This window comes from Papio anubis, chromosome 8 (genome assembly GCF_008728515.1).
Source record: "Papio anubis isolate 15944 chromosome 8, Panubis1.0, whole genome shotgun sequence".
Lineage (NCBI taxonomy): Eukaryota > Metazoa > Chordata > Mammalia > Primates > Cercopithecidae > Papio > Papio anubis.
The window spans coordinates 139,103,582-139,128,658 of record NC_044983.1 but is presented as its reverse complement, the minus strand read 5'-3'; the positions used below and the strand labels follow the sequence as shown (position 1 = coordinate 139,128,658).

The 25,077-nt window shown below is 57.5% G+C and overlaps 1 protein-coding gene across 21 annotated transcripts in view; it reads left to right on the top strand.

The window, feature by feature from the left end:
• Positions 1-25,077, top strand: part of LOC101018472 (plectin) — a 69,950-nt gene that overhangs the window by 10,433 nt on the left and 34,440 nt on the right. For 2 of the 21 annotated variants that reach the window (XM_031669849.1, XM_031669846.1), the window contains exon 1: positions 857-982. The exons of 11 other annotated variants lie outside the window; for them this stretch is intronic. In XM_031669849.1, the coding sequence (XP_031525709.1) occupies positions 898-982 (85 nt within the window). In that variant the 5' untranslated portion in view covers positions 857-897. Of the gene's footprint in view, positions 1-845; positions 983-21,242; positions 21,357-24,074; positions 24,834-25,077 lie in introns of those variants that run through there. 8 more of the 21 variants (XM_031669855.1, XM_031669852.1, XM_009198900.4 and 5 more) reach the window with 6 other exon arrangements.

The following is a 25,077-nucleotide window of genomic DNA, read 5'->3' as shown; positions in this document are numbered from 1 at the left end:
GCACACGCGGACTTTAAAGAAAGAAGTCACTTTCTTCCCACTTGAAAGGGAATCACTTGTGTCGTTCCCACGCCTGGGCTTTCCTCGGCATCACCTTTACAGTTGTGGAGGAGTGTGGGGGGTCCTGAGGCCCTGGCTGACTGTGGTGGCCTCCGGTACTCACTGCAAAGGCTGTGCCCGCAGCAAGCACCTTCCGCGCGCCGGGGCTCTGCGTCCTCTGACGGTTTCCTTAGGACCTCTGACGGATTCCTGGAAGCGGGACTTGCAGTTACAGGACATGTGGCATTAAGCTTGGAGAAAACACGGCCAGGGGCATCCCAGACACGGTGGCCGACATTGGTGAAGGCGGGAAGAGCTGGAGCTTTGCCAATCTGATGGGTGGAAAGAGCTGTTTTAATTATCACCGAGCATTTTTTCCTTCTGTGAATGGGCTATTCCAGTCCTTGTATGTGGACTTAATTTTTCTTATGTGTGGTGTTTTAAGGGTTGTTTATACCGACTCAGTCGTCTCCAGTGTTGCAATGGGAAAGTTCTCAGCTGCACGCGGGAAGCGAGGTGGGGGGCGGGCAGGGGCGCATCTCGGAGGCAGTAAGGTCGCCGGCCCGGCGGGGAACAGACAGGTCGGGGCCGCCTCTGGGCAGGGGCCACCCGAGGACCCCGGGTGTCGGCGGCCGCGACCGGGCGGGAACGGGAAGGGGCGTGCGTGCGGGACTCGGAACTCGCGGAACCGGCCCGCCGGGAGGCCGCGGCGGCCCCGGCCCCGCCCCGCCCGTGGGGCATCCTGGGTGCGGGGGCGGGGCGGGGGCGGCCTCTTTAAGCGGCGCGCGCGGCCGCGGGGACAGAGTGGCCGCCGGGTGCTGGAGGCTCCGCTGCGCCCCGCGCCCCGCGCCCGCCGGCATGGCCGCCCTGCTGACGCCTGGCCCGCAGCCCGACGAGCAGGACTTCATCCAGGCCTACGAGGAGGTGCGCGAGAAGTACAAAGGTACGACCCCCCGCCCCGCTGCCGGGCCGGCCGCTCCTGACAGCCCAGCCGCCCAGCACCTTGTTGTCCACGGTGGCGGTCCGATCGCCGACCCGAGCGTGGCCACTCCGCCGGCCTCGTCCGCCTGGATCGCCCCCCACGGCCGCCAGTGCCTAGGGAAGGGACGGGCGCGCTCCGCTGAGCCCCCGCGGCCATGCCCTTAATAGGGCATCGCGCGGCCCGGGTGGGTGGGGGCGGGTCTCGGGCGGGTGGGGGCGCTCAGGGCTTGTCGGGGTCGGCTGTCTGGGCCAGGATCCGGTGTCTGTGGCCAGCAGACACATGGGTCGAGGCTGAACCATCCCCTGCCCCTCCTTTGGGACACCTCTGCATGGGACAGGGGAGGCCGTGCCGCCTGGCAATGGGTCACATAGTTGCCGGCTCTCCTCACCTCCCTAAACTGGTGAGGGCCTGGGCTGCCACCCTTCCTTGGCAGGGCACCCCCTACACACCCCTTTTCTGTTCCCTAGGGGACAGCTGTGGGCTAGGGGTCATGGTGGCCCCTCCTTCCTCACTAGGGGAGCATCAGAGTGGCCTGCCCAACTGTTTGGTGCCTCCTGTTTGGTGCCTCGGCAGACCCCCTTGCCCTAGTCCACGCTCACGGGGAGCCCCTGGACCTGCCCAGGCCCTGGCACCCACCTGCCATTCTTGCAACCCAGCTGCCTGGCTCGGCCTGGGTCGCCCAGCTCCAGGCGGTTGTGGACACAGCATTGGCTCTCCGCCTGCAGAGGCTTAGGGGCAAGGGACTGAGCTGCTGGGGAAGGTCGTGGTGGGGGCCCCAGGCAGAACCGATCAGAGCAGGCTCCAGCTCCACGTGGCTGGTTTTGCTGGCTCTGCCCCCAAGGGCAGCTCAGGGAGAGAGGTTCTGCTGGGGCCCCGTGGTGCCGCTCTCCACCACAGCCTTGCCCAGCTGGGTAGGTTTCATGGTGCCCTGAACTCATCTCCTTCAGGCGTCCTCCGTGGACGGCTCTGGGGCAGGGTGGATGTGCTGCTGTGGTTCTCTTTGACAGTGCTGTGCCCAGCCCCTTTGCCTGTGTGACTAGTTCATCTGGGCCAGGGGAGACACTCCTGCACCCTTGGGGAGGCCTTGAGGGGGCGGCCTGTTGCTCATGCTGTGCATGGCCAGCCCTGCCTTGGAGGGAGCACCCGGAAGGTGCTGGGGTGTAGGGCAGGGAAGCAGCCGCCCACCTGGCTCCAGCCCTCCTGGCAAGCCCCAAGACAGCTGTTTCTGAGCTGACCACTCTGTTCAAAGTGCGGGACCTGTGCAGAATGGTTTCCTCCTGGAGTTCTTGGTCTGGTCAGGTTGCTGGGCTGCCTAGGGTGCACAATGCCTGTTCGGGGCATTGTGCTGAGGCTTTCCTGGCCCCAGGGATGTCTTTTCTTTACCTCCTAGGGTGGGGGCTACTTCTGATTCATCCAGGGGTGAGCCAGACAGATGGCTGGAGGTTGCTGGAATCCTATCTCAGGGCCCTCCCTCCCAAGCTCAGCTCCTCTGAAGGCCAGGATTGGTGTTGGACACACTTGCAGTCTTGGCCCATTGTCTGCCTTCTGGGCTTGGTTGTGGAGGCTGGTGAGGGGCAGGGGGTGCTGGGGTGCCTACCTGAAGTGGAGTCGTCACGTGATGGTGCAGCTGCCCGCATGTGTGTGGCACTGGCCTGAGAGTGGCTAAACAGCAAGGCAGGTGCTGAGGCTCCTTGAGCCCACCAGGCACCCCAAGTCCCCTTAGCTCCTGGCTTGCGACAAGGGGACAGGAGGGGCTGGGCTGGTACTTGTGTCTGGGAGCCACGGGCCAAGGCTTAGAAGGGCGTGCAGGAGTTCAGAGGTGGCCCGTGTGCCCTACACCTCTCCAGGCCTGACCTCTATGAGCCCATTGGACCTGCTAGAGGGCAGGAGCCTTGGCCCTTCCTGTCCCTGGGGTGGAGGGACTGCGGGAGGGCACGGCCCCCCTTGCCACCCAACCCGTGACAGCGAGGCAGACCCAAGTCCCTCCATGGTAAGCATTTGCGGGCCCGTTCTGGGCCCAGCTCAGCATTTGGTGGTTCTGAGGAGGCAGGGAGGCCAGGCCTGCACCCAGGGACCCCTGCCCAGCTGATCCCTGCACTGAGGAGGTACCCTGGCTTAGGCCTCCCGGCCTCCTCCCCTCTGTGGCATTGCCCCGGTTCCACCTCACTCTGCCCTCTCACAGAGACAGCTCCCTGTCTGACCCTCACTCCGGTGACCTTCACCCCCACCCCACAACATCTCAGACCCTCCCCTGGACACGTCATTCCCTGGCTGTCCCCTGGAAATCCCCAGTCTTCCCTGTACAGTCAGTCGGCCACTGCTCCGCCCAGAACAACTTCCTGTCTGCCTGAGCCCCTCAACCACCCCCCTTCTCCCTGTCCCCCATCCAGGGCAGATTCCTCTGGGGCTGAGGCTACTGCAGCCTGTGGTGGGAGAGCTCTGGGCGCCCTGTGGGAGAGGCCTCCATGCTGAGGGCTGTGGGCTGGTGACTTAGACAGTCGGCCCAGCTGCCAGTAAGTGTCCAGTCGCCCGGCCCCCCAAGCCTGGCCTGTGACAGCTCATAGAGGCTGGGCCGTCCTGCCATCCCATGGGAGCCTGGAGAGAGACCTGGGGTGGGTGAGGCAGGGCGGGGACAGTTCTAAGGGAAAGTCGTGGTGATGCAGGTGAGTGGAGGTGAGGCGGTCAGTGAAGAAAGAAGGAGGGTCAGGGCATGAATGCAGGCCGGGGAGTGGGGCTTAGGTCTGCTGTGAGGTGGTCCTGGAGGGGCAGCAGGGGTGAGAAGGAGGCTGGGGTGAGTACTGTTGGTGAGTGCATGGGGTTGGTGTGGGGCAGGGTCCAGGGGTGGGAGGCCTGCATTGGTCTGGGGTAAAAGTGGGCCTGGAGAGGGGCTGGGTGTGTTCGGTGCCCACAGAGCATGTGCCCAGCCTGTGGCCTGCACTCTCTTCAGGACTCCTCGCCAGCCCCGGGCCTGCCCAGTGCCATTGTGCCTGGCCCCCTCATGTGTCCCCACTCTCCCCTGTCCTGGACTCTGAGCTTGGTTATCTGTGTCCTGGCACTGGCCCCAGGCCCTCAGCCAGCACTGCAGGGTGTTTGCACGGGTGAGTGGGTGATGGCGTAGGGCGTTGTCTGCAGTGGTTGGTGCTCAGCTGGCAGAGGGCAGGCTGGAGGTTATTTGGGGCTCACTGGAGAGGAATTTTGGCCGGTGTTTACTGTCAAAAGTAAAACGCTCCAAAAAAAAAAAAAAAAAAAGAAGAAGAAGAAGAAGAAGAAAATCAAACAGGGTGGAAGTATACGAAGAAAAATGATGAGACCGAGGCTCCCGGCTGGGGCGAGGGCTGCGCGGGAGAGAGGGCGGGAGAGAACACACAGATTTGGCCGCCCCTTCACAGGGAGCTCAGACTGAGATTTCCTCTGGAGCCAATGGCTTTTCATGTCAGTACCGATTAGGTTGACCTTATGCTGATTATTAGTATTTTTTAATAGCTTTATTGAGAAGTCATTCACATGCCGTAACATTCACCCATTCGAAGTGTCCAATTCAGTGGTTCTAGTAGATTGGGAGTTGGGTAGCTGTCAATTCCAGAACATTTTGTCACCTAGCCCCTGGCAACACTGCTCTGCTTTCAGTGGTTATGGATTGGCCCGTACTGGCCTGTACTGGCCCTGGGTCTGACCTCTTCGACTTGCCGGGACACTCTCAGGGCTGCTCAAGTCGCTGCGCCATCAGCACCTCACCCGCCCCGCGCTGGAGTCAGTTCTGTGGCGTGGAAGTGCCCACTTTTGCTTACGCGTTTATCAGTTGATGGATAGTGGGCTGGCTGTTATGAGTAAGGCTGCCATGGACGTTTGCATACACGTTTTTGGGTGGTCGTATGTTTTTTATTTCTGTTGAGTAGATACCTAGGAGTGGAATTGCTCAGCTGTGTGGTAATTCTATATTTAACCATTTGAAGAACTGCCAGATGGCTTCCTAAAGTGGGCGCCCCATTCCTCATTCCCAGTAACAGCCGGGTGCGAGGTTTCCAATTTCCTCACATCCTCACCAACACTTGTTATTATCTGACTCTTTGATTGCAGACATCTAATCCTAGTGGGTGTCGAGTGGAATCTCATTGTGGTTTGATTTGCATTTCCTGATGGCTAATGACGTTGAGCACTTTGATGTGATTGTTGGTCATTTTTTATATCTTTTGAGAAATGTGTATTTAAATCCTTTGTCCATTTTAGAATTTGCCTTTTGGTATTATTGAGTTGTAAGTGTTCTTTATATATTCTAGATCCCAGTCCCTTATCAGAAATATGATTTGCAAACATTTTCTGTTTCTATGGTTTGCCTTTTTATTTGCTTGCTGGTGTCTTTTTTTTTTTTTTTTTTTTTTTTTTGAGACAGAGTTTTGCTCTGTCACCCAGACTGGAGTAGGTTCAAGTGACTCTTGTGCCTCAGGCTCCCGAGTAGCTGGGACTACAGGCGTCTGCCACCATACCTGGCTAATTTTTGTATTTTTAGTATAGATGGAGTTTCGCCATATTGGCCAGGCTGGTCTCAAACTCCTGGCCTCAGCCTCCACAATGCTGGGATTACAGTGTGAGCCACCTCACCTGGCTGATTGTGTCCTTTGAAGCACGTCTGTTTTAATTATTATGACTCCAGTATCTATTTTTTTCCTTGGTTGCTTGTGCTTTTGGTGTCATATTTAAGAAGCCACTGTCTAACCCAAGTCATGAAACTTTACACCAATGTTTTCTTTTTTTTTTTTTTGAGATGAAGTCTCACTCTGTCACCCAGGCTCGACTGCAGTGGCACGATCTCAGGTCACTGCAACCTCCGCCTCCTGGGTTCAAGCAATTCTCCTGCCTCTGCCTCTCGAGTAGCTGGGATTACAGGTGTGTGCCACCACACCCGGCTAATTTTTGTATTTTTAGTAGGGATAGGGTTTCCCCATGTTGGCCAGGCTGGTCTTGAACTCCTGACCTCAAGTGAGCCACCTGCCTCAGCCTCAGTGCTGGGATTCCAGGTATGAGCCACCGTGCCTGGCCTGAATTCTTTGATTATTAATTAAGCTGAGCACATCTCCTAGACTTGTTGACCATTTGCACCTTTTCTTTTGTGAATTGCCTATTCAAAAGCATTATTGGCCAGGCCGGTCTTAAACTCCTATGTTCACATGGAAATGGAATGCAGCCCTGTTTCTGGCTTTTATGACTTGCCATCATGCTTTCAGGGCTGCTCACGTGAGCATAGGAGTTTGAGACCAGTCTGGGCAACATAGTGAGACCCCATCTCTAAAAAAAAAAAAAAAAAAAAGCCTCCTAGGTTCAAGGGATCCTTCTGCCTTGGCCTCCCAAAGTACTGGGATTACAGGGTGAGCTGCTGCCATGCCCGGCTACTACACCTTTTTACATCAGGGACTTTAGCATCTGTGGATTTTGGTGTCCATGGGGAGTCTAGAACCCATCCCTCGCTGATTCTGAGGGACGATTGTATTCGCTTAAACTTGGAAGTTGCTTGTGATCAGTACCACCTCATGGAACAGAACTTTTCAGCTCCTTGAAAGTTCCCGCTGTGTCCCCAGTAGCTGGTCACGCCGTGGACGGGTCTCACACCACGCATCTATTTTTGTTTAATTCTGCCTGTGGTTTCTTTAGCCATATCAGTTTTTAACATTCACCAGTCTTTTCTGATTTCTGGATTTTATGCTATGCTTAAAATGGTTTTCTTTTGTAAAAACATCTGCCGAGAGCTGCCTCCAGCACTGGTGCATTTTTTTAAACATCTCTGTCGTTAATCTTTGTGGAATTTGCTTGGGGCTGAGGCCGAGATGTTCAGGGATACTCGATGTCATGCTTGGTGTCACGCTCATAGGGTCTGGCTGTGGGCTTGTGGGTTAACAGGGACGATTGTAAACATCTCCCCTTCTGCCAATCCAGCTTCCTGACACAGGGGCTGTGCATTGCTGCACTTCTGTACCCCCAAGCCAAGCCGAGCCCTGTCCTGTGGCAGCTGTGGCTGGAAACAAGCATTGGGTGGGAGAGATAGGTGGACTTGGAGCTGGCTGGACCCCTGCAAGATCCTGGTCTGGTGCCTCCCAAGGAGCGGCTGAGGAGACCCGGGTGGTGGCTGTGGAGGTGGAGAGCAGCCTGGGGTGGAGAGGATGTGCCTGCGGCAGAGAGGGCGGAAGAGCCGGCACTTAGCCTCGGGTGCATAAAATCAGAGATGCCTGTGAGATAGGAACGCCTGTGCAGACACTGGGGTGCAGGAAATGCCGGGCTGAGGTGGGGAGGCCGGGCTGGGAGGCCATCACTGGGGCAGGCCTCAGGCCAGAGCTCTGAGCCTGGGGTCCTCCAGAGCTTAGGGGCCTATGAGAACAGGCAGCCGGGAAGCAGAGCCGTGGGCAGCCGTGCAGCAGAGCCATGGGGGCCTGCTGGCTCTGCGAAGCGGGGAGGAGCATGAGGAAGCAGGGCCACGTCGGGAGCAGGGTGAGGCCTGGATGGTGCTGGGACCAGGTGATGAGGGGTGTTGGGGACCTCAGCGGGACTGCTTGGGGTGTCTTCGGATTGGAGGTGCTGGGGGCATGTGGGAAGTGCTCAGGAGGCCGTGCTGGTGCCAGGCTATGGTGGGTCCAACAGGGTGGCAGGGAGGGAGAACCCTCTCCAGGACAGAGTGGTGACATGGAGGCCAGGCCACAGCAGGGCACAGCCTCAGCTGGACACTGGCCCGAGTTCCCTGGGGAAGGAGTTCCCTGGGCCTTGGCCTGAGGGACCTGCATGGCCATAGGGGGCATGGGCATCTCCTGGCCAGGGTGAATGCTGAGTGGTTGCTCACATTTACCCAGCCACACATCATCATTGGCCAGTCGAGACTGCTGCTTGCCACTGAGGGCCCTGGAGATTTTCCCTGGGTTGGGCTGTTGGGAAGGTGTGGGCAGTGGTGCCCTGTGGCCTCAGTTTCCCCAGTGAAGCCCAAGAGGAGCTGGCAGCAGAGGGGCCAGGGGCCAGCTACCTCAAGAAGGGACTGGAGGAGGCTGGGAAGGGTGATGCTAATGGGGCCAGGTGCCCAGATCTCCCACCATTGGGTCATGGTTGATGCCCACAGACCCACAGTGGGTAGGGAGATGCAGGGCTGGGAGAGCGGGGACTGTGAGTCATGAGGTCAGGAACCCAAAATGGGGCATGGGCCGGGTCATCTGTAGGGGCAGTGGCCTGGCATGATGGCAGACCAGGCGGAAGGGGAGTTGGGAACACGCATTCAGATGGTGGAAGCAGGGAGCCAGCTGGGAAGACAGGATCCTGTAGGACTTGGGACATCAGCCTGCAGGGCCTGCTCTCCTTCCTCCCTCTCTTCCTTTGCTCTTTGGAGGTTTGGGTCCTGGTTAGCTGCAGAAGAGTCCTCCCAGCTGGTGGGCAGCTCTTGGCAGGACTGTTGCTGCCGCTTCCCGGAGGCAGAGGGGACCCAAGACCAGGAATGGGATGCGGATCACTTTGTGTCCCTGTGTGACTCCCGGGGTGGGGGCAGACCCAGGGCCAGGGCTGCAGGAAAGGAAGGCCCCAGGATGGCAGCAGGGTGGCTGGTCTGAGTCTGGGTGCTCTTGGGCAGGCTGGTGTGTCAGGCGGGCTAGGGCCAAGCAGGGCAGTGAGGGTACGGAAGGCCATCCACAGGGACACACCAGGGCAGATGGGGGGTGGGGGTTGGGTGGGAGAGTGGGTCGGGTCAGGGCTGAAAGTGCGGGTCTGCAGGTGCAGCAGAAAGAGGTATCTGCAGTCAGGGTCTCTGGGTGTGGCTTTTATGATTTTTATTCTGCTCTGTTTTTCAAATGAATGTGTCTTTTGACCTTTTGAAAGTGCATCTCTTTCTCTTCTTTCTTGCTAAATGAGTGGCTACCTGGGAAGCTAACAGAGCAGGCACAGGATAGGCCTAAGAGACACAGCTGGATGCCACTGTCGTGACGGCCACAAGAATGCATGGTCGTTTACAGAATACAAATACCCCCAAAGAAGGTGCCCTGTTTTAGGTTCCTGTGGCTGCTGTCAAACGTGCCCACAAACTGGGTGGCCTAAAGCAACAGAAATGTATTCTCTTACAGTTCTGGAGGCCACACGTCCAAAATCAAGATGTTGGCAGGGCCACGCTCCCTCGGAGGCTCCAGGGTGGACTCTGTTCCTGGCCTCTCCAGCTCCTGGTGGCCATCGGTGCCTGGGCTCGTGGCCGCATCACTCCAGTGTCGGCCTCCATACTCACGTGGCCCTCTCCCTGTGGCTTCTCTTCCATCTCTTGTAAGACACTTGGCTTTGGCTTTAGGCCCCCCCACTGGGTAATCTAGGACGATATCATCTCAAGATCCTTGTCTTAATTCCACCTGCAAAGACCCTTTTTCCAAATAAGATACCATTTATGGGTTCTAGGGAATTGTTCATAGACATATCTTTTGGGGACCTCCATTCAACCCACTACAGTCTATCCTCTGGCCCCTCAAAATTTATATCTGCCCCACTTCCAAAGTAAATGTTTCTTATCCCAACATGCCCCAAAGTCTCAACCTATTGTAGTATCAACTCTAAGTCTAAAATTCCATTAGCCCAGCCAGGCTCAGTGGCTCACGCCTGTAATCCCAGCCCTTTGGGAGGCCTGTGGATCACCTGAGATCAGGAGACCAGCCTGGCCAACATGGTAAAGCCTTGTCTCTACTAAAAATGCAAAAATCAGCCAGGCGTGGTGGTGCACACCTATAATCCCAGCTACTCAGGTGTATAAGGCACGAGACTGGCTTTTTTTTTTTTTTTTTTTTTGAAACGGAGTCTTGCTCTGTCGCCCAGGCTGGAGTGCAGTGGCCGGATCGCAGCTCACTGCAAGCTCCGCCTCCCGGGTTTATGCCATTCTCCTGCCTCAGCCTCCCGAGTAGCTGGGATTACAGGCGCCCGCCTCCTCGCCCGGCTAGTTTTTTTGTATGTTTTAGTAGAGACGGGGTTTCACCGTGTTAGCCAGGATGGTCTCGATCTCCTGACCTCGTGATCCGCCCGTCTCGGCCTCCCAAAGTGCTGGGATTACAGGCTTGAGCCACCGCGCCCGGCCGAGACTGGCTTGAACCCAAGAGGCAGAGGTTGCAGTGAGCCAAGACTGCACCAATGCACTCCAGCCTGGGTGACAGAGCAAGACTCAATCTCAAAAAATAAACAAATAAATAAAAATTAACCAGGTGTGGTGGTGCATGGCTGTAGTCCCAGCTGCTCAGGAGGTAGAGGTAGGAGGATGCTTAACCCTGGAGGCTGAACCCAGGTGACAGAATGAGACCCTATCTTAAAAAAAAAAAAAAAAAAAAAAAAAAAAAAACCAAGAAGAACAACATTTAATCAGCTCAGAAGTCTCAAATATGATCACTGAAGTTGTATCTAAATCAGGTGTTGGTGAGGCTCTGGGTAGGATCCAGATGGGGGCAAAATTTTTCTCCATCTTTTTACTTGTAAAACTAGAAAGCAAGTTTTATGCCTCCAAACTGCAATGTTGGACTACGCATAGACTAGGCATCGCCATTCCCAAAGGGAGAAATATAAAGGCATAAAGGGGTTGCCAGTCCCAAGCAAGTCTGAAATCCAGCAGGGCGAATTCCATGGGGTTTCAAGGCCTGGGAATGCCCCTCTGTGGCTCAGTGCCCCCCCCACACCTGCAGCTCTGCCAGCCTCTGCCTCTAGGCCTAAGGCTCTGACCTTGGAGTCGTTCTTCCTTTTTCTCGAAGGACAGCACATGTTTGCAGCTGCCTGGGTCTGTCATCCTGTTTCTTGCCTGTAGACTCAGAAGCCCAATACCTTCCTTCATTTCATCCTGTCTCTGTCCCCTTCAATCCAAGCAGGCAGTATTTCCGCTGGTACAACATTCTCATAAACCTTCTGGGTCTCCCCTGTATGTCACAGGGAGTCAGGCCATTAGAGAGAAGCGTTCACTTGGATCCTCCCTGGATCATCTCGTCTCTGTTCCTGGCTTCTGTTGAGATGAGTGAATGGACCCATGAGTCACACACCTCATCTCTGCAGAACACACTTTCCTAACAGGGAACCTCCCAACATTAGCATCTCTTGCAATCTAAATAGGCTGCAAATATCCCAAATCACCCATGCTGGTTCCTTTTTGCTTAACAGTTCCTTCCTTGATTTATCTCTTTCTTTTTAAAAATTTTTTAATTTTTTATTTTTTGAGAGGAGTCTCGCTCTGTCGCCCAGGCTAGAGTGCAGTGGCGTGATCTCCGCTCACTGAAAGCTCCGCCCCCCGGGTTCACGCCATTCTCCTGCCTCAGCCTCCCGTGTAGCTGGGAATACAGGGGCTGCCACCACGCCCAGCTAGTTTTTTTTTGTATTTTTAGTAGAGACGGGGTTTCACCGTGTTAGCCAGGATGGTCTCGATCTCCTGACCTCGTGATCTGCCCGTCTCGGCCTCCCAAAGTGCTGGGATTACAGGCGTGAGCCACTGCTCCTGGCCCAATTTATCTCTTTCTTCCTGTACTTTACCATAAGCAGCAAGAAGAAGCCAAGCCACACCTTCTACACTTTGCTTGGAAATCTTTTCAGCTAAATATCCAAGTTCATTGCTTACGAGTTCTGTTGAGCCGACAGTGAACACAATTCGGCGAAGTCTCGCTTCAGTGTAAGAAGCACCTTTCCTCCACTTTCCTCGTTGCCTTCTAAGGCCTCACCACAAGCACCTTTAATGCCCGTATTTCTACCAACAGTCTGGTCAGACAGGCTAGGCTGTTTCTACTGTGTGCCTCAAGATATCCCGGCTTCTGTTTATTACCCAATTCCAAAGCCACAACCACATTTTCAGATATTTGTCACTGTAGCACCCTGCTCCTGCTCACTGTCTATTGATTTCCTGTGATTCCCACGGGGAAGAACCACAAGCAAAGCACTCTGAAACAATAGAAATTTATCTTTTGACTGTTCCGGAGGCCAAAATCAAAAACCCGGTGTCGGCAGGTCGGCGCTTTCTCCGAAGGCACCGGGAAGAGCCTAGGAAGGGCTGCCTGCCTCTTCCAACTCCACTGCCTCTTGACCTGTGGCTGGGTCATGCCAGTCCCTGCCTCTGTGTCTCTCCTCATCTAAGGACACTTGTTTTTGGATCTAGGGCCCAGGTAATCCAAGATGATCTCATCTCAAGATCCTTTATTTAATTATACCTGCAGAGACCCTGTTTCCAAATAAGGCCACATTTATGAGCTCCAGGGACATGGACATAGATTTTTTGTGGCCACCATGGAACCCACCCAGCCATCCTTCAGTAGTTGGTTAATGTAGAACTTAACATGTTTTTGTTCCATAGTCATTGTTTTAAAAAGTGTGCACAGTGGGCTGGGCGTGGTGGCACGTGCCTGTAATCCCAGCACTTTGGGAGCCTGAGGTGGGAGGATCTTTTGAGCGTAGAATGTCAACACTGCAGTGAGCCTGGGCTATAGAGCAAGACCCTGTCTCAAAAAAAGTAAAAAAAATAAAAAAGCACGCACAGTGTACTTTAGTATGTGTTAATTTACCTGTAATTTCATGATTTAATGTTATGAAGTATTTTAGACATATGTAACTTCTTTTACTTAGTGATCCAGCTTGGGCATCTCTCTGTGACATTGATTTACAATACAGCATTCCCCTGTATGGCAGCCATATCATATTTAACCAATCGATCCTTTCTCATAGGACATTGAGCTTCATTTTGGATTTTTGTATTAGAAATGGCTACAGTGAACAGTGTTGTAGCTGGGTCATCGTGCATCTCTATGGCTGTTGTTAAAAATGGAATTTCTGGCCAGGTGCAGTGTGTCACACCTGTAATCCCAGCACTTTGGGAGGCCAAGTTGGGCAGATCACGAGGTCAGGAGTATGAGACCAGCCTGACCAACATGGTGAAACCGCGTCTCTCCTAAAAATACAAAAATTAGCAGGGTGTGGTGGCGAGCGCCTGTAATCCTTGCTACGCAGGAGGCTGAGGCAGGAGAATCACTTGAACCTGGGAGGTGGAGGTTGCAGCGAGCTGAGCGCCATTGCACTCCAGCCTGGGTGACAGGGCAAGACTCCGTCTCAAAAAAAAAAAAAAGGAGGCCGGGCGCGGTGGCTCACGCCTGTAATCCCAGCACTTTGGGAGGCCGAGGCGGGCAGATCACAAGGTCAGGAGATCGAGACCATCCTGCTCGACACGGTGAAACCCCGTCTCTGCTAAAAATACAAAAAATTAGCCGGGCATGGTGGTGGGCGCCTGTAGTCTCATCTACTCGGGAGGCTGAGGCAGAATGGCGTGAACCCGGGAGGCGGAGCTTGCAGTGAGCCGAGATCGCGCCACTGCACTCCAGCCTGGGCAATGAGCAAGACTCCATCTCAAAAAAAAAAAAAAAAAGGAATTTCTGGGTTAAGGGCTTTTCAAAATTTAAGCTTTAATTTACACCAAGATACCATTTTTTACCTTTCGTATTGGCAAAAATCGCAAATCTGGATCTAGGTTCTGTTGGTGAAGCTGTGGGAACCAGGCCAGAGAAAGCGTCTGTCAGAGCCGCAAATGCAGTGTGTGTCCGAACAGAAGACGGGCACTGGCCTGCGTGTGCTCGGAGGCTGGGCCCGCACATGCCACTCTGCATGGCCAGACGTGGGCGCGGTCCCCGTGCAGAGCAGGAGGCCTCCAGCGTGGGGTGGGTGGGAAAGCAGGGGCAGAATGGTGCCCAGAAGATTTCACCGTTTGTGTTAAAAGAGAGAAAACCAAGAATCACATGGTATTTGCTTGATTTTCTGTAAAGAAATTCTGGAGAAACAAACAGGAAACCGCTAACAGTGATTTTCACACAGTGTGTGTGTGTGGTGGGGGGAGACAGAGAGAAGGGGGGGGGCGAGCCGCTAACAGTGATTTTCACAGTGTGTGTGTGGGGGGGCGGGGGAGACAGAGAGAAGGGGGGAGCGAGACTTGCCTCTCTCTGCCCTCAGTGTTTGAGTCACGTGAATATTTTCTATTCCAACACGATTTTTATTTTATTTTTTTAAAGTTTAGTGAAGGGAAGAATGTAAACTGTTATAAGTTCTTTTTTTTTTTCTTGAGACAGAGTCTTGCTCTATCACCCAGGCTGGAGTGCAGTGTTGCAATCTTGGATCACCTTACTTCCGCCTCCTGGGTTCAAGCGATTCTCCTGCCTCAGCCTCCTGCGTAGCGAGGATTACAGGCGCCCGCCACCACACCCGGCTAATTTTTGTATTTTTAGTAGAGATGGGGTTTCGCCATGTTGGCCAGACTGGTCTCGAACTTCTGACCTCAGGTGATCTGCCCGCCTCAGCCTCCCAAAGTGCTGAATTACAGGCATGAGCCATTGGGCCCAGCCTAAGTTTGTATTTTATTTATTATTATTATTATTATTATTATTATTATTCTTTGAGACAGAGTTTCGCTCTTGTTGCCCAGCAGGCTGGAGTACAATGGCGCAATCTCGTCTCACTGCAACCTCCACTCTCCGAGTTTAAGTGATTCTACTGCCTCAGCCTCCCAAGTAGCTGGGATTACAGGCATGCAACACCACGCACTGCTAATTTTGTATTTTTAGTAGAGACAGGGTTTCTCCATGTTGGTCAGGCTGGTCTCGAACTCCCAGCTTCAGGTGATCTGCCCGCCTCGGCCTCCCAAAGTGCTGGGATTATAGGCGTGAGCCACAGCACCTGGCCAGTTCTTTTTTATTTTTTTTGAGATGGAGTCTTATTCTGTTGCCCAGGCTGGAGTGTAGTGGCACAATCTCAGCTCAATGCAACCTCCACTTCTCCTGTCTCAGCCTCCTGAGTAGCTGGGACTACAGGCGTGAGCCACCACCCCTGGCTAATTTTTGTATTTTTAGTAGGTATGGGTTTTCGCCGTGTTTGCCAATCTGGTCTCAAACTCCTGGGCTCAAGTAATCTGCCTGCGTCAGCCTCCCACAGTGCTGGGATTACAGGCGTGAGCCACTGCACGAGGTTTCAGACACAATTTTTAAACAATTTCTAAGTTGCTGGCTGGGTATTGCAGTCCTTTCTCTAAGGGTCATCCCCCCAGCAGTGCCCAAGTGGGCAGACTCCTCCCGCCTGCCCAGCACCCAGTGTTGGAGCTTCAGACAAGCCACGTGGCCTCGCTGTCTGATGGGGACTTGTGTAATGAGTCTCCTGGCAGAGCCAGTGGGAGGGTGAGCAGAACTGCGGCCGAATCAGGTTAGCGCAGCGTCTGCCATCTGGGACCTCCGCATCCCGGACCCCGAGCCTGGTCCTGGAGCCATCCTGGAGCCGGGGCGTCCCCTGCATCAGCTCTGACTGATCATCAGTTGTCTTATTCCAGAGCGTTTTGTGCTGACGAAGAGTTTTTTTCCTGCTGTATTTTCCTAACTTGTTATTGCTGGCCTGAAGAAATCTCTCGGCTCTTTTAACTGCGTTTGAAGCCAGCCTCTCAATGAACTCTCTCTCAGCTCTAGTAAATGGTGAGTTGAGTTGTTTCAGGTGCCAAGAGGAGCAGTGCTGACTTGGGTAAATGCTGTCCCATGTCCTGGCACTGGACCAAGAGCTGCGCCTGCACCGTTGGCATTCACCCTCACATGCCCTCCCCTCAGCAGCCTCGCCTGGCTCTGGGAGGGTGCCCCGCTGTGCTACGAGGGGCATTTATTCTCATGTTAACAATGCAGAGAGCATCATCCCTTGTTATAAATGCTGGTTTTTATCAAATGAGCTGTCAGAATTTTTGAGATCAATATACAGGTTTTCTCCTTTAATCTACTAGTGAAGTCAATGATATTAGCAGAGTTCTGGGAAAGTGCAGCCCATCCTTGAACTCCAGGAATTCATTTCTTCTCTTGCTCCACGTTTCCTGTGGTAACACCCTCGTATCCAGTGCTGGGTGAGGCAGCCGCCCCAGGGGCACACAGGCGTCTCAGTGTTGGGGGGCTGAGAGGGAGGGAAGGGGAGCCACCAAGGATCAGGCGAGAAGCCTCTCAGCAGAGGCCTGGCAAGGTCCACCCTGCTGCAGCAGAGCAGGTGCCCGCGTGAGGATGGCCTCGGGAGGGCAGCGGCAGGGCTGTGGTGGGACCTGCTTGTGCTTGGAGAGCGCTGGCTGCTGTGTGCCCAGTGCGTGGAGGTGAGGACAACAGGGGAGGCTACCACTTTCTTTGAGATGAAAAGGTGGTGGCCAGGCCAGGGTGTGGTGGCGACAGTGGGCACAGGACAGGTTTGAGAGACATTTGGGTAGGACAGGCCCCCTAATGGATGGGTCACGTGGGTGGGACCCAGGACCTTCCCCCCAAATTGGTCTCCAGCAGACCCGTGGTATTGAGATACTCCTGTACTGGGCTGCAGGGGAGGGAGGAGAAGGATGTGGCTTGGAGAGGTAACCTCTGTGCCTCCTGGGTCCCTCACTGGGACTCCCAGGAGCCCTGGTGGGCATCCAGTCCCGCAGTGGTGGCCCTGGACCCCAGAAATCCTGCAGGCTGACTGAGCTGGCACTGAGCCCCACCCTGCACGGGGTGGCCTCCAGACGTGGAAGGCTCTCCTCCCACCTCAGTCCCACAGCATATGCAGGGGCAGGAGCCTGGGGCAGGTGAGGTGGCTCCTGCAGGTCTGCCTCAGGCTCAGGCGGGGAGCAGAGCACGGGTCTGTGCGTTCGGAGGGCTCGGTGTGTGCGGGATGTATCTATGGCAGGATTTCACTGGGCCTGGTCTCCCTGCGGCTATTGTAGGGGACCCCAGAGGGAAGTGTCTGCCTGTCGCAGGTCACCTCTGCATGGGATCACCAGGTCACAGCCCACTGGCCTGCTCCACCACCACCAGAGAGCCCCAGCAGGGCAGGCTGCCATGGGGCTAGGGACTGGGTGGGTGGGTGGGTGTGAAGATGGGGCGGGGAGCAAAGCGGAGGGCAGGCAGGGTGGTGGTGGGCAGGGCCTCAGGAGAGGGCCCATCCCATGCGCAGGTATGGTATGGGAGACAGGGTTGGAGCCCCTTCTTTGGCCTGGGCCTGTGGCCAGGGCAGCCAGGGTCTCAGGGGACTGGTGAAGAGGGGGTTGCTCTGTGCCCAGACAGAGGGGTTGGGAAGAAGGGAGGGCTTATCTGTGGTGTCTGGGCTCAACTTTGCTTCTGGGGTCCCCAGTGGTGTGGGGATTTTGCAGAGAGCTTCAAGAGGATTTGGCTTTGCCCAGGGTGTGAGACTTGGCCAGGAGGCCTGATGGCACCCCAGCTGGGCATGGGGGCATGGGGACCGTGCTGGGTTTGACCAGCAGAGCAGAAGGTAGAGGTAGGGGTTTTCCGGCGGCACTGGTGCTGGTGAGTCCGACTCCAGCCTGGAGGCCCCTCCAGTTCACTGGCCTGGACACACAGACCTACGTGCTTTTTCGGCAAGACTCCTTTGTGATCCATGAATTGGTTGCGGGGCCAGAGCCATGAGGTCTCCTGGGCAGTGGCCGGGGCTTTGCTTCCCACGCTCCAGAGCTGTGTCATCAGGGCGCCCAGCTTCCTCTATCCCGGCTCCCTTTCCTCCCTGCTGCCTAAATCTCTTGCTCTCAGGCCCTTCGCTGCCAGCCTGGGACCTGCCTGTCCTGTTGAAATCCCTGGCTGTAGCCCTGTCTCCAGGCGCCCCCCTCCTGGCTACAGCCACCTCCACATTCATGGGGGTTGCCTGGACTTGTTTTCTCTACATCAAGGCCTTGGTGCATGTGGCCCCTCTTCCTGTGCTGGCTGCCTGCGGCCTGTCCCCACATAGCTGTCCCTTCCTCTGGGAAGCCTGTGCCGGGAAGGAACCACAGAACTGACTAACGTGCTGCTGGCTGAGCCTTTCCTGGGGTCATCGTGGCTGCCCCCACTTCCGAGGCTGCACCACGTAGCCACCGTTCCAGCCTGCCTGGGCTGGGCAGTCTCAGGCCCCTTCCCAGAACCTTGCAGCTGCTGCAGCTTGTCTCTAAGCCTCTGGCTGCAGGTGACCACAGGTGACTATGGTGGCCACTCATAGGTGGGCAGCTTGACTTCAGGGGGCAAGTTAAAGGCAGAGTCGGTGTGTGAAAACCTGTGTGTTCCTTCTCTGAACAGCTGTGTGCCCTCACCTTCTCATTAGCTTAAAACCATGATCCTATTTTTTTGTTTGTTTTTGAGTCGGTCTTGCTGTCTCCCAGACAGGAACGCAGTGGTGCAATCATGGCTCACTGCAGCCTTGGGTGGGCTGGTTCAAGCTATCCTTCTGTCTGAGCGTCCCAAAGAGCTGGGACCACAGGCACAGGCCACCATGTCAGGCTAGTTTTTTAGTTTTTTGCAGAGACAGTGTCTTGCTATGTTGCCCAGACTGGTCCTGAATTCCTGGGATCAAGTGATCCTCCTGTCTCAGCCTCTGAAAGTGCTGGGCCACCACACCTGGCCAATCTTTTTTTTTTTTTTTTGAGACGGAGTCTTACTCTGTCGCCCAGGCTGGAGTGCAGTGGCTGGATCTCAGCTCACTGCAAGCTCCGCCTCCTGGGTTTACGCCATTCTCCTGCCTCAGCCTCCCGAGTAGCTGGGACTACAGGCGCCCACCACCTCGCCCGGCTAGTTTTTTTGTATTTTTTTTAGTAGAGACGGGGTTTCACTGTGTTAGCCAGGATGGTCTCGATCTCCTGACCTCGTGATCCGCCCGTCTCGGCCTCCCAAAGTGCTGGGATTACAGGCTTGAGCCACCGCGCCCGGCCTACACCTGGCCAATCTTACACCATTCCATTGTATGCATTTTAATCTTTAAAAAAAAAAAATCTTCCTGGCTGGGCATAGTGGCTCATGCCTGTAATCCTAGCACTTTGGGAGCCCAAGATAGGTGGATCACCTGAGGTCGGGAGTTCGAGATCAGCCTGACCAACATCGGGCGCAGTGGCTCACACCTGTAATCCCAGCACTTTGGGAGGCCGAGACGGGCGGATCACGAGGTCAGGAGATCGAGACCATCCTGGCAAACATGGTGAAACCCCGTCTCTACTAAAAATACAAAAAAATTAGTCGGGCGTGGTGGCGGGCGCCTGTAGTCCCAGCTTCTCAGGAGGCTGAGGCAGGAGAATGGCATGAACCCGGGAGGCGATGGAGCTTGCAGTGAGCGGAGATCGCGCCACTGCACTCCAGCCTGGGCGACAGAGCAAGACTCCGTCTCAAAAAAAAAAAAGAAAAAAAGAAAAAAAAATCTCCCTAGGCTGAGGAAAATTTTTATGCATTAAATTGAAAAAATCGATCTGGACCGGGCAGTGTGGCTCACACTTGTAATCCCAGCACTGGGAGGTGGGAAGATTGCTTGAGCCCAGGAGTTTGAGACCAGCCTGGGCAACAGAGAGACAAACTGTATAAAAAATCAAAAGATGAACTGGGAGTGGTGGTGCACGCCTGTAGTCCCAACTACTCAGAAAGCCGAGGTGGGAGCATCGCTTGAGCCCAGGAGGTCCAGGCTGCTGTGAGCCGTGATTGAGCCACTGCACTCCAGCCTAGGTGACAGAGTGAGACCTTGTCTCAAAAAAAACAAAACAAAACAAAAAAAAAACACCATTTTTTTTAACGTATGAACTTTTTAGGTCTGTTTATAAATATCTGTCACTTTCAGCTGAGGTTTAATAAGGAAGTACGATTCAGTTGCAGGCCAAATTTAGGTTCATCCAGATATAGCTTAGTAAAACCTAACTGGGAATTTAGCAGTGGCGCGATCTTGGCTCATGGCAACCTCAGCCTCCTGGGTTCGACCAGTTCTCGTGCCTCAGCCTCCCTAGTAGCTGGGACTACAGGCGTGCGACACCATGCCTGGCTGCTTTTTTTGTGTGTATTTTTAGTAGAGATGGGGTTTTGCTATGTTGGCCAGACTGGTCTCAAACTCCTGACCTTAAGCAATCCACCTGCCTCGGTCTCCCAAAGTGCTGGGATTCCAGGTATTAGCCCCCGTGCCCGGCCTGGAATTCTGTTTTAATTCTTCACTTCACCATTTCCCCTAAGTTTGGAACTGGTGTCTCCTGAGACTCCCCACGCCCCAACTGGCTGAGTCCCAGGGAGGGCAGGGATGGGCGGGGGGACGAGAGACCCCAGAATTGCTGGGTCTGCAGTGCAGCTGGGGCTTCTGGCCCTTTGCCTGTTAGCTTGTACCCCTGGGAGCTGCCAGCCTCGCTCCCGGGTCATGGTCACATCCTCCACGCCAGCCCCAACCTGGCGCACAGTGGGTCTGTTTGCAGGACGGGAGGGACTTGTGGGTGAAGGCAGAGGAAAGGCCTGGCTGGAGACAGGGAGGCTGGTCACTTCTATCTTGTGGAGGCCATCCTACCCCACACTACCAGCATGGACTAGGGTGGAGCACAGTCCTGGGGCCAGTGTTGAAGGGGTGCCCTGGTGTGGGCAGGGCCCAGGCATTCCTCCGTGCCTCCCTGCAGCGCAGTGAGGCAGAGCTGACCTCACCCTGCCAGTGCAACCTGCTCCCCTAGGCCTGGGTAGTGACACACAGCTACTCCTGCTGGCTGAGGAGGCTGACCCGATTAACCATAGAGGTGGCTGGATCTGAGCAGCTGTGGAGGGTCCCTGGTGGTCGTGGCAGGGTGGGTGTGGGATGGAGCCACAGTGTCATCCTCACAGGAGTGGAGATGCTGGCGAGTGGGCAGACTTGGGGGGTGGGGGGCACAGCCAGGAGGACCTGTGGGGCATCCTGAGGCTGGCTGGGAGAGGCAGAGGCCAGGGTGCAGGTCGGACCTGTCATCTTGGGAGCCAGTGTAGGAGGTGCCTGACCCAGGGCTGCACAGAGGCGAGACGGCCCGGGGAAGGGGCACAATGCTGGGGCTGAGGAGGTGGGAGGTGGCCGCCCAGGGTCTGGGGGCTTGATCTCAGCAGCCTGCCAGCCCAGGCCCTGGAGTTGGGCCGGCTGAGGAGGTCACTGGGAGATCTGGATGGGTGGGTATCTCCTGCAGGGCATGGGTGGCGGCTTCGAGGCCCTCCCACCTGTGTCCCACAGGCAGTTCTAAGCATGGCTCGTTGCAGTGCACGCGGGGGGCTGTGGGATGGGCCGGGGCCGTCCGAGCTCTCCTGGATCCGGCCTGGTGACCTGGCAGTCTGGCTGGGGTTAGCAGGGTCTTGTGCCCCAGAACTGCGGGCTGGGAGGGAGGGGTGCGCGGTGCGGCCGGCCGGGAGCATGCGCCCAGGGCGGCCCTGTCCGGCGCATTGATCAGCTGAAGCCCCGCCCCTGGCCGGCAGGCCCTGCCCCAGACCTCCGGGCTCCTCCCCCGGCTGCGGCGCTGGCCTGGGCAGTGCGGTGCGGGGCTGGACTCTGCTTGGCGGTGGCACAGCCGCCCTCAGCCCCGGCGCAGACATGGACCCCTCGCGAGCCATTCAGCACGAGATCAGCTCCCTCAAAGGTGCGGTCCCGGGGCCAGGCCCGAGCCGGGGGGCGCGGACCACACAGTGACCTCTGGCTGGTGCAGCCCACGCAGGGTGGCGGGCAGGGTCTGCCATCCCTGGGGCGACACTGTGGGTCGCTGAGCCGGAGCCGCAGGAGACCCCAGACCCTGTCCCTCCGGGCTCCACCTGATTCGGGGTCCTACTGGGCTGGCTCCGCAGCCCTGCAGGAGCGTCGGGGGCGGGGTGGCTGCTGCAGCGGCGGCGGCGGCGGGGCGGGGACAGGGAACCGGTGGGAGCTCAGCCTTCACAGCAGGGTCAGCCTCTTCCACCCCGCCCGAGTTTGCCGCCCACAACCTGGCGTCCAAGGGGCAGGGCAGGGCTGTGGGGACCACTGTGAAGAGGCGCCGGGCCGGCTGGCCCTGAGCAAGTCCACACTGCAGCTCTTTGTCTTGGGGTGGGGTGGGGGGGCTGGGGGCTGCCCAGGAGCCCTGACTGGTTGCTCTGGAAACCTGAAGGGGCCTGGAGTGGGGGGAGAGGGGCCGCCCAGTCGCACACCCTGGCCCTCCCCGTGCTGAATCAGCTACCGCTTCGGTTCCCACAGGGTGGGGGCGGGGGGCAGTAGCTTCCGCCCGGGGGTCGGGGGGACGCCTGGACCCTAGCGCAGGGGGGTGTGTGCTTCGGGGGTGTGTGTGCTGCAGGAGGTGTGTGCTGCAAGGCAGGGTGGGGGTGGTGCATGCCGCAGGGGGGGCGTGTGCGGAGCTGGCAGGGTGGGCCGGGAACATTCTGCTCCGGGCTCCTCCCTGCGGCTTCCCTTCCCGCCTGCAGGCCCCTAGCTGGTGGGAGGGAGGGGATTCCCACCGAGCCCCGCCCCCTCTCTCTGCTGGAGGAAGCTACCGCCCTCTCCTGCCCCGAGCTGGCTTGGGGGAGGCGGGCTGGTCGGGTGGCGGCTCGGTGGAGGTCAGTCCCGGCTCCCCTGCAGGCCTGTGTAGGAAAGAACCTAGGTCCACGTGCTTTTAAGGAGCCTTGGGGTCATTTTGGGACAGTGTGGGTATCGTGCGTTAATTTGGTGGGGCTCTTGGAGATTTGGTGGGGATTAGGTTAGGGAATCATGCCAGGAAGATGCAGTGGGCCTGCCGGGAGTGCAGGAGGTCAGTGTGTGGGGGGCGCTGAGGGACTGGCCAAAAGGGTAGGGACTGCTTTGGGCACTGGGCTGGGCAGGCTTGGACCCAGCTGGTGGTGTTCCCAAAGCCACAGCCCTGGTGGGTGGAGGGTCCGCAGGTGCTGGTGGTCCGAGGGGCGTGGCCTCTGTGGTCCCTACATCCTCCTTGAGCCTCACCTTCTGAGGCTGGCCTTTTCCTGCCTGGGGCTGGCTTCAGAGGGAGGGAGAGCCATGCCGCAGCGAGCTGGCCCTGCCGGAGGGCTGTAGGAACAGCGGCTGTGCCTTCAGAGTTTCCCCGCCACCACATCTCTGTGCACGCAGGCGTGCGCGTGCGTGTGTGTGCGCGTGTGTGTCTGTGTTTGGAGCCTGCACCGTGGCGCCATGGAGACGGCCCCATAAACCCGCCCCCACAAGCTGCTTGTTGGCCGCCTGCCGGTTGCTGGCCAGCGCCTCCCACCTCGGGATCCCCCCTCTCCCTCCCTCCCCCCCACTGCCCTATTTATAATCAGTTCCCGGGTTTGCTGTGCTTGGTGGGAAGGGGTGTGTCCGCTCAGGGCGAGCAGCGGTCCGGTGGGGGTTCATGGAGTACAGCGTGGGACGGTGGGAGTGTTGGGTGTGGTGCCCATGCCTGGACCCTCAGTGCGCGCGGCAGCAGGGGGTGGGGGCATGATGGGTGTGGCTAGGCCAGGCCTGCAGGGCTTCACAGGGCAGTTTCCTCTTCCCTTCCCTTGGGCCCTGGCCGTCTTCTGGCCTGGCATTCTTCCACCCTGCAGCCATCCATCTGGCCCACAGACGGGTACTTGGGCTGCCCAGAGTGGGCATCTGTGGGCCGTAGGGACTCAGTGACTTTCTCTGTGGCAGCATCTGGGAGTCTCTGGCCTCCAACAGCTGGGTTGGAGGCAGGGGTGAATAGAGGCCCCTCTGAGCCCCATAGCCGGTGCTCTGCTCACAGGGCTGTGGGCTTGGAGAGGCCACCCCTAATCTGGCCTGGAGTGGGAAGTGTTAACTTGGGTGGCCACCGCCTCCAAGCCTGGTGTGTGGAGGTGGGGGCTCTGTCCGTTTGCCTGCCTGATGGACAGCAGCAGCGGTTCCTGCAGCCCGCCCGTGCTTGTGCTGTGGCAGCTGCCCCCAGCCACTCCCCTCAGACTTCCTCCCTCAAGACCCCAGCTTCTTCCCCAGGCCCTAGTCCTCTCCGCTCAAGCCTCACGTCCCTCCAGGCCTGGCAGCCCAGCACCCCCCTTCAGATCCTTGTGAAGCCGGGACACCAGACCCACATCCCTGCCGAGGACCCCTCCTGCCCTCAGCCCCCCTGCCTGCCCTGCCACCCTCTTCTTTAGACTGTTGGTCTGTATCCGCCCCCACTCGCCCCAGCACAGTCTTAGGGACCTTGAAGGATGTGTTTAGAAACTGATGTCATTTCTGACGTTGGAGCCGCGGGGCCTGGTGGGGGGAAAGGGGCAGCTGTGGGGATGGCCGCTGCCTCTTGAGGTGCCCCCTACTCTACAAGGGCCCCGTCGGCTGTGGGTGGGAGGGGCCGCCCATGCTGCTGAGTCAGAGGGGGCCGGCCCGGCATCCTGGAGGAGGGCGGGCAGCCGGCAGTGCCGCCGGGATTGCACGGAGCCAGGCGCCGTGAGCCACACAGCCGGGAGCCCGCGCCCTCACGCTCAGCACCCCAGCCTGCCTGCCTGCCTGCCCTGCCGCTGCCCGCTGTCACACCCTGTAGCGCGAGAGCCTCTCTCGGTGCCCCGGGCCTTCTCGTGGTGCCCCGCCTGCTGCCTTCGCCCCTGCGCTGCCTGCCCGGCTCCAGCAGCCATGGTGGCCGGCATGCTCATGCCACGGGACCAGCTGCGGGCCATCTATGAGGTGCTCTTCCGCGAGGGCGTGATGGTGGCCAAGAAGGACCGGCGGCCCCGCAGCTGGCACCCCCATGTGCCCGGCGTCACCAACCTGCAGGTCATGCGTGCCATGGCGTCCCTGCGGGCACGGGGCCTGGTCCGTGAGACCTTTGCCTGGTGCCACTTTTACTGGTACCTCACCAATGAAGGCATTGCCCACCTCCGCCAGTACCTGCACCTGCCACCGGAGATCGTGCCCGCCTCTCTGCAGCGCGTGCGCCGCCCCGTCGCCATGGTGATGCCCGCACGCCGCACCCCCCACGTGCAGGCTGTGCAGGGTCCCCTGGGCTCCCCACCCAAGCGGGGGCCACTGCCGGTGGAGGAGCAGCGGGTCTACCGTCGGAAGGAGCTTGAGGAGGTGTCACCTGAGACCCCTGTGGTGCCTGCTACCACCCAGGGGACCCTGGCCAGGCCAGGCCCGGAGCCTGCCCCAGCCACAGGTCAGCTGCACCCTGACCCCAATCATGAGGGGTGGAAAGTGGGGGTCTGGTTTGTCGGGTCTTGGGCCTGGGCCTGGGCTGGAGTGGTTGCAGTGGTCGGCCGGCTTGTGGAGCGTTGCTCACGCCAGCAGGTGGCCCCCCCCGCCCGAGGGGGGGGTGTGCTTGCTGATGGACCCACATGGCCCCTCCTCCTCGGCTGGCTGGGGACCTTGGGGTGTGTAGGCCAAGGAGGAGCCTGTGGCTG